The 13,206-nt window shown below is 40.9% G+C and overlaps 1 protein-coding gene across 4 annotated transcripts in view; it reads right to left on the bottom strand.

Annotated features, from left to right (window-relative positions):
* The window catches only part of LOC111593508, a 132,403-nt gene that overhangs the window by 59,073 nt on the left and 60,124 nt on the right, over window positions 1-13,206 (bottom strand). For 2 of the 4 annotated variants that reach the window (XM_030223586.1, XM_030223587.1), the window contains exons 1-5: window positions 10,521-10,678; window positions 9,327-9,432; window positions 8,712-9,239; window positions 7,148-8,043; window positions 6,977-7,080 (exon numbers count right to left, since the gene is read on the bottom strand). In XM_030223586.1, the coding sequence (XP_030079446.1) occupies window positions 6,977-7,080; window positions 7,148-8,043; window positions 8,712-9,239; window positions 9,327-9,432; window positions 10,521-10,585 (1,699 nt within the window). In that variant the 5' untranslated portion in view covers window positions 10,586-10,678. Of the gene's footprint in view, window positions 1-6,976; window positions 7,081-7,147; window positions 8,044-8,711; window positions 9,240-9,326; window positions 9,433-10,520; window positions 10,679-13,206 lie in introns of those variants that run through there. The other 2 variants (XM_030223588.1, XM_023306295.2) reach the window with 2 other exon arrangements.

Raw genomic sequence — 13,206 nt, 5'->3', positions numbered from 1 at the left:
GAACGTGAAGCGTCCGCGTCAGTGTCTTGGCCTTGAGCCTTTTAGCTATTTACCAACACTGCACACACTCACACACACAGCCACACACATGTATATATACATAGTTTGGTCCATTGGCTTGGCCCATTTGTTGTAGCATCTCAAAATGGCCAACGCCCGGCGGCAGCGGCGGCGCTCATAAATTAACTGAAAAGCGTGTCGCAGTTGCCACATCGCAACGCGCCACAGCCCTGTGTGTGGCAAGCCTATCCCTTTTCGCCGGCCTAGCTTTACGCTTGGGTCAGCGCTTTCCCATTCAAACTGCAATTAGGTATAAAAATTAAAAAAAACAACAAAGCCGTGGCCGGGGTAGACCCGCCCTTAGCCTGAGGCCAGGGCACGACAAGAGATTAGACCGTGCCAGCGACTCGAGCCATTTGCCCCAAAGCCAAGTCTAAAAACTTTATAAATTTATCTGCTATTTTGATTTTGTACTAGGCTCGGTATCTGCTACTCTTCGGAATTTATGTAATTGCATATAGTATATAGAAATTTGAATACTTTCGCTTTAATGAACGAATTCCTGCTGGAAGTTCATCAATTTACGTAACTCTTGGCCGAGAGGAATTAGGTCAGGCAAAGTACATTATCAATCAGAGGCATATAGACTATATAGGACATAGTTAGAGGACAGTTTACCAACACTGGCATATAGTAGAGCTCTCGCCGTGTCAGCTACTGAGCAATAGATATATATAAATATATATATATAGCTATTACAATATCTGTAGAATCTTTGTAAGGTAATTACAAATATTTCAACGTTTTCCAACACTGACATAGAAACTCAGAGTAGCTCAGCTGCTGAGACATTGACATACATGTTGACATTTATGTGAAGTCAGATAGTTTCACATATTAAGTGCTCATTTGCAAACATTTCGAGGTTTTCCAACACTGATACTTGAACTCAGACAGCTGTTGAGCCATATATGCATACAGATAGATATCTATATATATATATGCAGCCATGTCATTTCTTTGATATATTTGTAGATTATTTGCTAACTTTGACAAACACTTCAACGCTTTCCAACACTGGCATAAAGTGCTCAAAGTAGCACAACTGTCAAAATGTTTAATGAGCCTTCATGTCTGATCGATGCTGATTGTGAGTTCGTTTTTGCTTCTTTTCTGCGTCGACTGCGATTGAGAGTGCAATTTCGATGTTGTGCAACGTGCATGTGGCATGCAGCGCATTCAATTTGTGGCATGGCCAGCACCTTGTCCAAAGCTCATGACAGCACGAACTTTCATCATGCTGCAACTTTGTGGGCAGCAAAAAAGAATCTCAAGAATAACTGATACGTTGAGTGTATGTGTGGCAGGCACTGCTTACCTAGTTGCATGTGCCATGTTGCTGTGGCAAGAGCGTTTAAGGCGCTGCATTGTGGCACAAGTTTCGCTCAACGTTGCAGCTAATCCGACCTCAGCTTGCCTCTTGCTCAATTGGATTTGTGCAACAATTTGCCCAGTTGCATACAACAGATAACTCGATAACAATGACAATGACAATGACAATGACAATGACAATGACAATGACAATGACAATGGCTTGTGCTTGTGCTGGCTGCAGTTCTTCGTAACAGAGACAAAGACATTTTATAGTAGTTACCCCAGGACGGAAGATTCTTAATTGAGAATCGAAAGTTCGCAGATAGTAAAGATATGATTGGCTATAATGATACTCTGTAAAGTGGGGGTATATTGGGCAATACAGATATATGCTCTTATGCGATTAAAGGGTATTTCATAGTGTCCATATTTCTATTTATGTCTAACATTTGGGTTATTCACAACGATTGTAGATCTCTTTCAGATCTGAGTGATTATCTGATCTGATTACAGAGTATCTGGCAGTCTATGACTTGCCTAGGTAATCTAATTTTCCAATTGACTATCCAATCTGATTACAGGGTATCTGAGCATGTTTGACTTTCCCAGGCTAACCTGTCCTAGCTTCATTACTATTCACTTTACAGGGTATCTGATCTCTTCACTTATCAGCCTGAATCATAGATAAATTTCCATTTTGCAGAGATCTTCTGCCTACAGGATATTTGGCAGTCTGCCGTGGCCCGTGTTGCACTCTCGTAATTGCCTTTAGGGTCCATTAATTAATGCTGGTCCTGGTCGTAAAATGCAATAAAGCTGTAGCCCCATAAACAAACAAGGCAGCGGCGACGCCCGTCAAACGGATAAGCCCCAAATAAATCCAATTTTAAGCGTTCATTAAATGCAGCCAAAAGGCAAAAAAAAGCAAAAGAAATAAATAAATTTAATAAATATATGTGGGGAGAAAAACATGCTACACTGCGACAAAAATGCATATCAAATATAAAACAATTATGCTCCCTATGCGCACACATATGTAGCCGTCTGATTGGAATATGTTTGTATAAGGTTACTAATTGGACGACAAGAGTTTAATTGGGGCAAAGGGAAGAGCATATGGGAACGAAATGGAGTAATTCAATATCCAAACAGTTACGAGCTGGCAACAGCTTTAACATGGAAGGGCTCTCACGCCCACTCACAGGTCCGTTTTAATAGCTCTGATTGCAGCGCAAAGAGAGTATATTAGCGGCATGCACAGTTGGCTCTGTCAGTTTGCCTCTCTAAATAAATATACTCGCGTATGTCGCTGCTTGATGAGTGTTATAATAGGGCATACACTCATGAGGGGAGTAACTAGTTGGTAATTAATTATGTAATATAAAAGAGTCGAATATATATCATATAATTGCCTGAACATATCAAGTTGTTAGAGCTGCGCTATAGAGTATAGAGATTATCATCAATCAAAGTGGAAACTGTATCTTCCATGGCTTTATCAAAATCGAAAGCTTTCATAAATTGAGCTGCAAACGAGTATTATGCAGTTGTTAGCACCCGCTTGACGCGCTTCAATTGCTCTTGTTGGTAGTAAATAATAAATTGAATGAATCACACTGATAGATAAAGTGAAGAGCTCAAGTTTTTAGAGCTGTTAGAGTAGTGTTGGCAAACGTTAAAAAGGGGTTCAAAAAGTGCAACCTGAAGTGGCTTAGCTATATTAACGTATAAGTGCATAATGTTACTCATCAATGAAAAGTTTAAAAATAGTGTTGGTAAACGTAAAGTGCACACAAATTTAGGCCTTATCTAGGCATGATAAAGGACAATATAGTGAGAACTAAATATAATGGGAACTAAAGAAAAAAGTTGAAGTTCGAAATGACACAAGAAATGTTTTCGAGCAGTGTTGGAAAACGTTAAGAATGCATATTTCATAAAGAAACTTTATATGAAATAAGCGTAAACATAACTAACTCAAGTAATAGCTAAGAAAAATGCAGCAGTGTTGGAAAACGTAAAGTAAATATGTTTGACTAGTGTTGTGAAACGCCAACTCAGTTTATGTCTAATAAGAAACATAAAGACAATAAAAAAAGCAAACGAGAAGCACAAAATTAAAGAGCTTATGTAATATGCTGGAGCAGTGCTGGTAAACACGCAGTAGTTCTCAGTGAATAAGTGTTGGAAAACATAAGCCGAATAAGCGCTCTATTTATGGAGTTGGACTTTCAAAAGAGGAAACCTTTTCGACAATCGAACTGTAACTGGAGCATTCCAATTGAATAAGTGGACTGAATAGATGCGAATGAGTGTTTGAATGCATTTGAATAAAAAGTGAGTGTCATGAATATTTGAATGGCAATTGGCAATTGGCTGAGTGCGATTCAAATAGCGAGAGCAAAAGATGTCAACAGGCACAACAAGAGCAGCAACACGAAAGACTTGTTGCATCTGCCACAAACTGTGGTTACTTGTGGCAACACGAGCTTTTCAGGGGGGTTGAATGTTTTGTGGTGGTGTGTTGCAGCGTTGCAACATTGTGGGCTGCTTGTAAAAGTAGATAACGCAGAACTTGAACTCACATTTCATTCATAACACACAGACACAGAGAAAAAGAACGAGAGAGAGAGAGAGAGGGAGCTGGGCAGAGGGAGATAGCATTGCAGATGGCGCTGCCAGCCAAGTGAACGCTCATTCATTTGTTCGCTGTCAGCATACACACCCACACACACACCCACACACACACAGGCATACAGCGGGTAGGTACTTTCATTCATTAAAGTCAGTTGTGACAAACTGAGGCGCACTTCGCTAACTCTTTGGCATTAGTAATGTGTGCGCGCGTGTGTGTGTGCGTGGGTGTGCATACAACCTACACACACACACACACACACACAACGCGCTGAATGCTAACAGAGTGAAGTGCGTGAAATGTGTGTCAGGCGCGTTGCCTACTTTTTGGGGCACAGCTAGAAATGTGTGAATGCATTTATCTAGCTACGTGAACATTAGATATCGCTTCAAGATAATAATAGATATATAATAGAAGATAGTTTGAATTGCTAAATGCACCTTTTAGCAACTTTAGTTTGGCCTCAAGCTAAACAAGTTATAACTACAACTAACTGAATTGTATAGGAAACTTGAGCTGTTTACCTCGACATTGCTGCTGAGATAACTTTGAGAGTTAGCTAATACTTGTGCAATAAGTTTTGGGGAAATTACAGCAAGAGATGTGAGTGGTCATAGAGACGAGGCTGTTGAGTTGCTATAAACTATTGGAAGTGGACTTTGCACATCAAGACAGAGCTCAGCCTTGCCAAGACAGAGCTCAGTTATTGCCTTACCATATGATCAAATTTGATATGGAAACATGAAATCTGAACAATGAAGCAACTCGTCTCACAAATGAGGTCAGTTTCTAGCAGAGATGCATAGAGATATGGAGAAGATTTTGAGCTTATAAAGAGCATATATGCAGCATATATAGAGCGCATTTGCTAGTCTGAATAAATATAGATTTACTATAGAAGATAGTTTCTAGAACAAAATCTATCTATCAATTTTTCTATATAAATTAAATAAATTCTCATCTTAAAATGCAACGTCAAATATATTAAAAAAATATCTAAAAAATATTTATAAATATAAAATTGAATTTTTCTTTAACTATGCTAATTGAACATATAAAAATAAATGCCCGTTGATAAACTGAATAATAGAAGCTTAACTTTCTTCCATATCAAAGCGCATCTAGAGCTCTAATCTGTAGGCCAAGAGTTGGAATGGTTTAAAATTTTAAATAATAAAAAAACAGATTTGAATATAAATCTTAGCAAACAGGCAAAGATTTGATGTGCCTAAAGCTGCCTTCTGTGTCCATATATCATATATATATGCATCATATATACATCAATAATCCATGTAAATAAAATCCAAATAAATCTGAAGACTTTATCAGAAATAATTTCATTTTAGCAGAGATTATAGATCACAAAACAATCCCTAAATATATCAGATTTATATTTGAAACAAACTAAATGAAAATTAAATTCTTAGAGAACTTCAAGGTCATTGCAACGTCTGTCCAGAGGCAACAAAGCAACAGTTGCTCAATTCAGTTACATAAAGCAAAACTTCGATCTTGGCCAGATTAGATATATATAAGGACATATAGATATATAGTTATTTGTATACGAACCGCTGCGACTGCGATTGCTGCTGCTGCTGGCGCTGCTGCTGGTTGATTGCTGCGGCTGTTGCTGTTGCTGTTGCTGCTGATGCTGCTGCAGCGGCAACTGTTGGCGGCGTGCGAAGCGCAGCGGCGCAACGTCGCTGACAGCGTACTCGGCCACCGCGATGCCGTTGGTTGCTGTTGCAACACGCGGTTGCAACACGCACAACAACAACAGGAAAAAAAAACAACAAAAAACAACAATGGCTCGTGCGTTGCTTGTGAGCGTCTTCCTTTGGCAGCTTCTCTCGCTCTCTCTCACTCGCTCTTTCACTCTGCTATCTCTTCGCTATATGTGCGTACAACAACAACAAAAAAAAGCATAAAAAAAAAACAACAACACGCGTTAAGCAAATACTGCGGCAGCGGCAACGCAACAATAAATGTATGCGCAGGGAATGGAGTAGTCGGCAAACGGCGCGAACGGTCGGACGGTCGGACGGACGGACGGACGAACGGACGCAAAGGAAGGAAGCAGGGACCGGGAATGGCTAGGCGGAACGTGTAGCTCGCGGAGCAGCGAAACGCTACGCTGTGGGGCAATTTTCATTTGTATTTACAGTTTACGATGCGAACAATACTAAAAGGCCACGTTTATATCAGATGCGAAACTCTCAACTAGCCTCAACTCAACTGAACACTCGACTCGACTCGACGCGATTCGACACCGAGAACTCGCGCCACGCGACCCGCCTATCGACTCGCGGACTCTAAGCGTTGCTGTTGCTGTTGTTTTTTCGCTTTCGCTTTCGCTTTCTGTTTTCTTTTTTTGGGGATGTCGAGGGGATTGGGGGTAGTATGCGCGATGTGTGTGACGTCCTGGTTCGGGGCACGGCTCTGCTGCGTTGTGGCACGTTGAGGCGTTCAACACCAACTGATGCCACAATGCGCGTTCGTTGTCATTGCCAGCGTCTCAGCATAACGTGAACATCTCAATTTCGTGTGTTGCGCCCCAGCAAGTTGGCAGTCCCATGCCAGCGAACAGCTGTGGACGCCAGCAGCAGCAGCTGTTGCAAGCTTTCGCTTAGCTTACACAACTTTCACTAGCAGCAGCAACAAATTCATGAACAAAAAGCTCTTCCTAAGGCTCTCAAGGATATTCGCACAAGTTGGCAGCGCCCAAAAGCACAAATTTCAAATGCCTAACGAACATTCGAATGTTTCCTTCGTATGATTCATTTTAGATTGCGCATACGCCGGGCATAACCATAATTTCAACTGATATTCTGCTTATATAGAGGAGTTAGAGCAAGTTCTCCTTGGACCTTGGCTGTACTAGAGCCAACCCCAATCAGCTCCAGCTCTTCAGTTGACTGACTTAAGTCATTTGAAGCACTACGTATATCGAGATATTCATTCACTTACCTGTCTGGGTGCTGGAGTCGAAGAAGGTGCTGGTTGTTTCGACAGTCATGGTGCCAATGGTGCCATCAATGATCTGAGCGGACGAGTCGCGCCTGCCGCGATAGCTGCAAAAGGCATTTCAATGGAGTTCAATTAGTTTCAGTATGGCAGTTGGGGCCTCTTGATACGCACCGACAGACGTCGTCGCTCTGGGAGCTCTGCCGTCGAAAGTTGCGACAGCGTATCATCTCCTCGGTGGTCGATTGGCGGCGAAAGCCGCGTGCGATTAGTATCTCCTCGGTGGTCGATTGGCGGCGTATTGCCGGCCGTTGATTCTGTTCGACGGTGGTCGTTTGGGGCCTCGAGCAGGGGCTGGGATCCCGTGACGAGGAGCAGCTATTGGAGTCCGGCGAGCGGGCTGAGCGTGCTGCGGAGCTACTCTGCCGTCGCAGCGTATGTCGCCTGGGACTGCCGTCGCGTTCGTGCGAGCGATCCGGCGAGAGGTGGGTGCGCGAATCCCGCCGACCGCCGCGCGAAGCGCTGTCCGGCGAGAGCGAGTCTCGCCGTGAGGTGCGACGCTCACAGTCCTCTGGCGGATCTGGACTGAGCGCTGGCTGTGAGCCGCGTCGACTGCCGCCGGGCAAGCAGCTCTCATCGAATGCTGTTGCCTGCCGCTGCAAGCGCTGCAGTCGAGGCGCTCGCTCTGGACTGATGCCTGCCTTGGAGTCGCGCCTGTTGACTCGACCGCATTGTGTGGTGGAGTCGCGTCGTCCTTTCGGTGCTGTCGGACTGGTGGCTGGCGGCGTCACCGAGCTGGTTATAATTGTTGGTGGCGGCAGCGCTTGACAGGATGTGTCCACCTGGTGATAAGTGCTGGTTGAGATTAATGGCACAGAGTCTGAGCCGGCGGAGCTAGTCGATGGACGCTGCTCCTGCCGAAAATTGGGAAATTCCGGTGCGGCCAGCGAGTCGCGCTTCTTGGTCACTTGGTATTTGGGTGGTGGAGGCGGCGTTGTTACGCGTCCGGCAACATTGCTGTCACGCCGGCTGCTAGACAGGTAACTTTCGCCCGAGCCGCGTCTCGACGCCTGAACATGGATTTGGGGTGACACACAGAAAGAGAGAGAGAGAGAGGCATGCATAGGCTGGGTTAGTTGGTTGTGGGCGCTGGATTGGTTTAAAGGAAGAATCAAATAACAAACAGCAGCATCTAGGAACGACTGAAGCTGGCTTAGACTGGGTCAAGGGAAGAGTCACACGCTCGACAGCTAAGGATCATTGCCCAGGATCATCGATTCGAGCTGTATGAGATTGGTTTAAGGCAAGAGTCAAGCATCTAGTAGGTGGGTTATTTAATATGAATAGAATCAGAAGAAGGAGATAAGCGTATTATCTCCTCTCTAGGATCAACGATTCGAGCTGGCTGAGGTGGGTGTGAGGCAAGAGTCTAGGGTTAAGTAAAGCAACCATCCTAGGGCTACAATTATTTTTTCTGACTCTCTAAACAGGCATCTGTCCTTGGTAAGTTTCAATTGGAGACAGAGGCAAACCTTTTCTTTAGCAGTCTATGACTCTACCCTTGTCTTGGAATACTTTCTGGACAATATCTTGCTAAATTGATTTATTGCACAGCTAAGCAGATTGTCTAAGATCAAAGGACATTCACTCTGTTTTCATATACATCTGTTCCAAAGGGCTTTTCTAGGTTTTGCGCCAGTCTCCAGGGCTGTTCAACTAGCACTAAGGACAAACTTACGCTCTTAGTGCACTCGACAACGACGGGCACAATGACATTGCTCGAGTGCTCCTCAACTGTGGTGCTTTCTCGTCGGTTCCAGTGCCTGACGAACTCGGCGGTGTTGGAGTCGCGGCGGGAGCGCATGCTCCTTATGCCAGAGTCGGCGCTCGACTCGCGTCGCTTGCGTGGCGTCACATAGCTGGTGGTGGTATGGCCGATATTGGAGCTGGAGCTGGCACCGCCGGTGCCAGCATCTGTAGTCGAGGTGCGCCAGGGCAAGCTGCGTGCCAGATCGGCGAGAGTTTCGCGGCGATTCAACTGGCCTTTGTTGCGGGCCGATTGCTGCTGTTGCTGCTGATGTTGCTGCTGCTGCTGATGCTGCTTGCCGCCGCCGCTCCACTCGCGCAAAATGTCAGTTAACTGAGCCAGCGAGCTGCGTCGGCGTCGCTGCATACCTGGCGGCGGCGATGTGCTTGGCGGAGTTGTGATCTGTGCTGCCGAATCGCGACGACCACCAAGACGTTGGCGTATCGTCGACTCCTCCAGCTGCATAGAGAGAGAGGGACAGAAAGAGAGAGAGAGAGGGAGAGGCAGTGAGTAGTGCTATTATAGCTTGCTTTGGTTGGGGCTTACCTGTTCGCGCACCAAGTCGTCCCAGCCATTGCCACCCTGCCACACCAGGCCGACCTGATGCGACATTATGGGCAGGTTGCATACAAAGCATACGGCTGTCATAGTCCTGCAACGACATAAGTGATTCATATAGCTTATAGAAAATCAAAGACAGAATGAGAGACAGGTGCATGCAGCGTTTGTGGCAAGTAAATCAAATTTCAAATTAGTTTTTCATGTATGGCAGAACATTTTCTTTTGGTAAAAGCTTCACTTGGAGCTTGAAGTTGAAAGCTAACAAGCAAGTGGCTTATGGCTCTGACAGTAAAAGGAAATCGAGCTGAGCTTTTGCAGTCGTTAAGTTGCTTAGCCTTATAAATGATGAGCTTTGAGCTGCTTAAGCCGACTCAGCTTCTCAATTCAATTATCTTTTTGCTTAAAATTGATTTTAAAATCTATAAAGCTCCAGATGAAAAGTGTGCAACATTTTAGAGTTTCTAGAAATTTCAAAATGAAGCAAAAGAGCTTTTTATATGAGGCTTAAAATATATTTTTGAGCTCTTATTTAATTAAAATATGCTTGATCTATGGCAGCTGGCGTAAGTAATCAAGCTGAGGTTTTATAGCTTTTAAAGTGCTTAGCATTATTGGTTATGAGCTTTAACTTTTATCAAGTTGTGCAAGCTTAACAATTACAAAACCTAGAAAACGCACAAAATTTGTGCAAAATATATAATTTGTCCAGACTTTTAGTTTACTTTTAGTCGAAATAGAAAAAGCTTTGCTCAAAGCTGAAAACATATGCTCCTTACTGCTTGTCCTGCTGTGAGCAGCTAGAGCTTGCAGTATAAAGCGTAAAAGCTTACGAGCTTTCGCTTTACGCTTGCTCCAACTCGTTTTCGTATGTTTGGTGCATTTGTAGTAAAGGCATGCTGTTGTTGTGGTTCAAGTGCGATAAAAGCTCATGCAAAGTGTGCTCAAAATGAAAAGGAAAACTTCAAAGCTCTGTGACATGCGCTAAGCTTGACGCTTTGACAATGTGCATTGGGTGGGTGGTGAGTTCTGTTGGCGTGTGGTGAAGTTGAAGTTGAAGTTTTATTTTTATAGCAAGTCAAATCAATTTGAAAGTTGAAGCTGTTGCTTCAGCGAGCTGTTTGTTGCTGTTGTTGTGTATTGAGTAGAGAATTTGTTGATTAACTGTATTAATTGGCTAACTTTTTGCGTATGACGACGCCGCTGCTGGTCTGATCCATGGACCTGTAATTCCGATGTTTTGACATGTCGCATGGCGTTCTGCGTCTGCAGCACTGCAGATCCGTTTGTTATCCAATTGGAAAAAACCGAGCTAATTGGCACAGTTTTTGCCCTAGCTGTGGCTGTTGCTGTTGCTGCTGCTGCGGCTGTTGTTGTCCTGCTGTTGCTGCTTCCACTCAATCAGTTTCTTATTGAATTAATAATGCAAAAACGAATGCAGTTCCAATATAGCCAACAAATGTTCGTTATAGTTTTTATTTGTTTTTGATTTTTGGCTATTTTTTGATTTTGGCTTTTCACTTTAATTAAAAGCGAAATCAATCCAAGTTTCAAAATACTCTTTCCACAGTCGCTCAAACCTCTTTTTGCATCTGAATGCTTTACGTTTTTCGAGTGAAATTTTTGCTTTCATTAAGCAAATCTAATTGGAAGTATTGCAAAATTCTAGCTAGAAGCAATTAGCTTTTGCAAGTCTGTCAAGTAAGAATTTTCTATGCGAAAGTTAAGTTAAGTTTACCATATATTATTTATATTAAAGTTCGAGATTTCCTTGATTTCAATTTATTTCCTTCTAGTTTATTTAACATTTCTCGGACAACTTGAAAGATTTTGTGATCATTGTTCATTTACTCGTGGAAACGGTCAAATGCAAATTTGGAAAAGAGTATTTGAGTTTCGGCTAGCCGAAATCTTTGTTAGCTTATATATGGAATATTTACTGTATTTGTTAAGGTTTGTAATTCTTGTTATCGTTTTTAGTTTTGATTATATTTTGTTGCTTTGCTTTTGATTTTGATTTAAAGTGGGGCGGGGATTGGGAACTTTTGCTACACACACAGAGAGACACAGAGATACACTGAAAAAAATTGAAGAAAAAGAATATTTGTTTGGTTTTAAAACACATTAAGGGGATGTTTATAAATACAAAAAAAAGTCTTTCAATATATACGTACGGTATACATAGGTATATAGATCAAAATTGAAGTTGTTGGGAATCAAATGAATTTGTACTACTTTTTCAACATATTATCGACAAAATCTATTGAGGATGGTATAATACTAGGATCTACTGTTAATACTAGCACATGTTTTGATACGAATTCAAATTGGCTACGTATTCGACATGCACAATTTGCTACTATCTAGAATATATAATAATTTGTATTCAGACTTAGTTCTAATTGGAACTCGTATAAGAATAGTTGAACTTAGAACTAGAATAACTGGCTAGACTAATATATGTTATATATAAATTATTTATTAACTTACAAATCATGTGAATTTTATGAGAAAAAGGAACTTTTATATAAATACGTATTCTTACTTATATATTATTATCTATATTATATAACGTATCTTAATTAAACTACAAAGCAACTATAAGATTTATCGATATGAAAAAAAAATATGCTAACAAAAATAATATAAATTTTTTTACTATTAATTATTGCACAAAAACATTATGCCCCGCCCAGTTTGAACATGTTCAGGGTATCGGCACTGCGGGCCCCAACAATAGTCAACAAATTTGATCTATTAAAAGTTTCACTTTGCTAAATTTGGTTTTCTTCAATGGAATTTAATAAACGTCAAATATTTCCATGAATAATATTTGAGTCTTTCACTGAGTTTACACACAGCTTCGAGTTTACATAAACTATATATAAAGTTTTCAACTAAATGCAAATTGCACTTCGGAATGTTTGTTTCAATTTGTAACCGAAAAGAACGCAGCTCGTGGGTGCCAGCACTTGCATATAATAATATTTGGAAAATAAAAGGCTGTGCTTCAGTGAAAGTGGAAATGCTGAGGAACAACAAACCAGCTCAGCAAGCGAGTGCCAGCACCCAGAGCAAGCAAATGTAGTTAAAATAATAAGCGCCGTAGGGCAACTCCAGAATGGGAAATGTGAAGGGCGCACACACAACTTTCTGATAATACCACCCAAAGTCCGAAAAGTTAACTCAGACTTAAATCTAAATATACAGAGTATAGAGAATGGAGAGTGTATATTGAGAATATAGAGTATATATGGTAACTAAAATATATTAAGTATATTGAGTATATATAATATATAGAGTATACAGAATATATGAAGAATGTAATGTATAGATTATACAGAATATATAGAGTATATAGAGTATATAGAGTATATAGAGTATATATAGTATATAGAGTATATAGAGTATACAGAATATATGAAAAATGTAATGTATAGATTATACAGAATATATAGAGTATATAGAGTATATAGAGTATATAGAGTATATAGAGAATATAAAGTATATAGAGTATATAGAGAATATAAAGTATATAGAGTATACAGAATATATGAAGAATATAATGTATAGATTATACAGAATATATAGAGTATATAGAGTATATAGAGTATATAGAGAATATAAAGTATATAAAGTATATAGAGTATATAGACTATATAGAATATATATAGTATATAGAGTATATAGAGTATATAGAGAATATAAAGTATATAGAGTATATAGAGAATATAAAGTATATAGAGTATACAGAATATATGAAGAATATAATGTATAGATTATACAGAATATATAGAGTATATAGAGTATATAGAGTATGTAGAGAATATAAAGTATATAAAGTATTTAGAGTATATAGACTATATAG

Source organism: Drosophila hydei, unplaced genomic scaffold (assembly GCF_003285905.1).
Source record: "Drosophila hydei strain 15085-1641.00,03,60 unplaced genomic scaffold, DhydRS2 tig00000237-arrow-arrow-pilon, whole genome shotgun sequence".
Lineage (NCBI taxonomy): Eukaryota > Metazoa > Arthropoda > Insecta > Diptera > Drosophilidae > Drosophila > Drosophila hydei.
The sequence above is the reverse complement of the archived record's forward strand: the minus strand, read 5'-3'. Positions and strand labels throughout refer to the sequence as shown.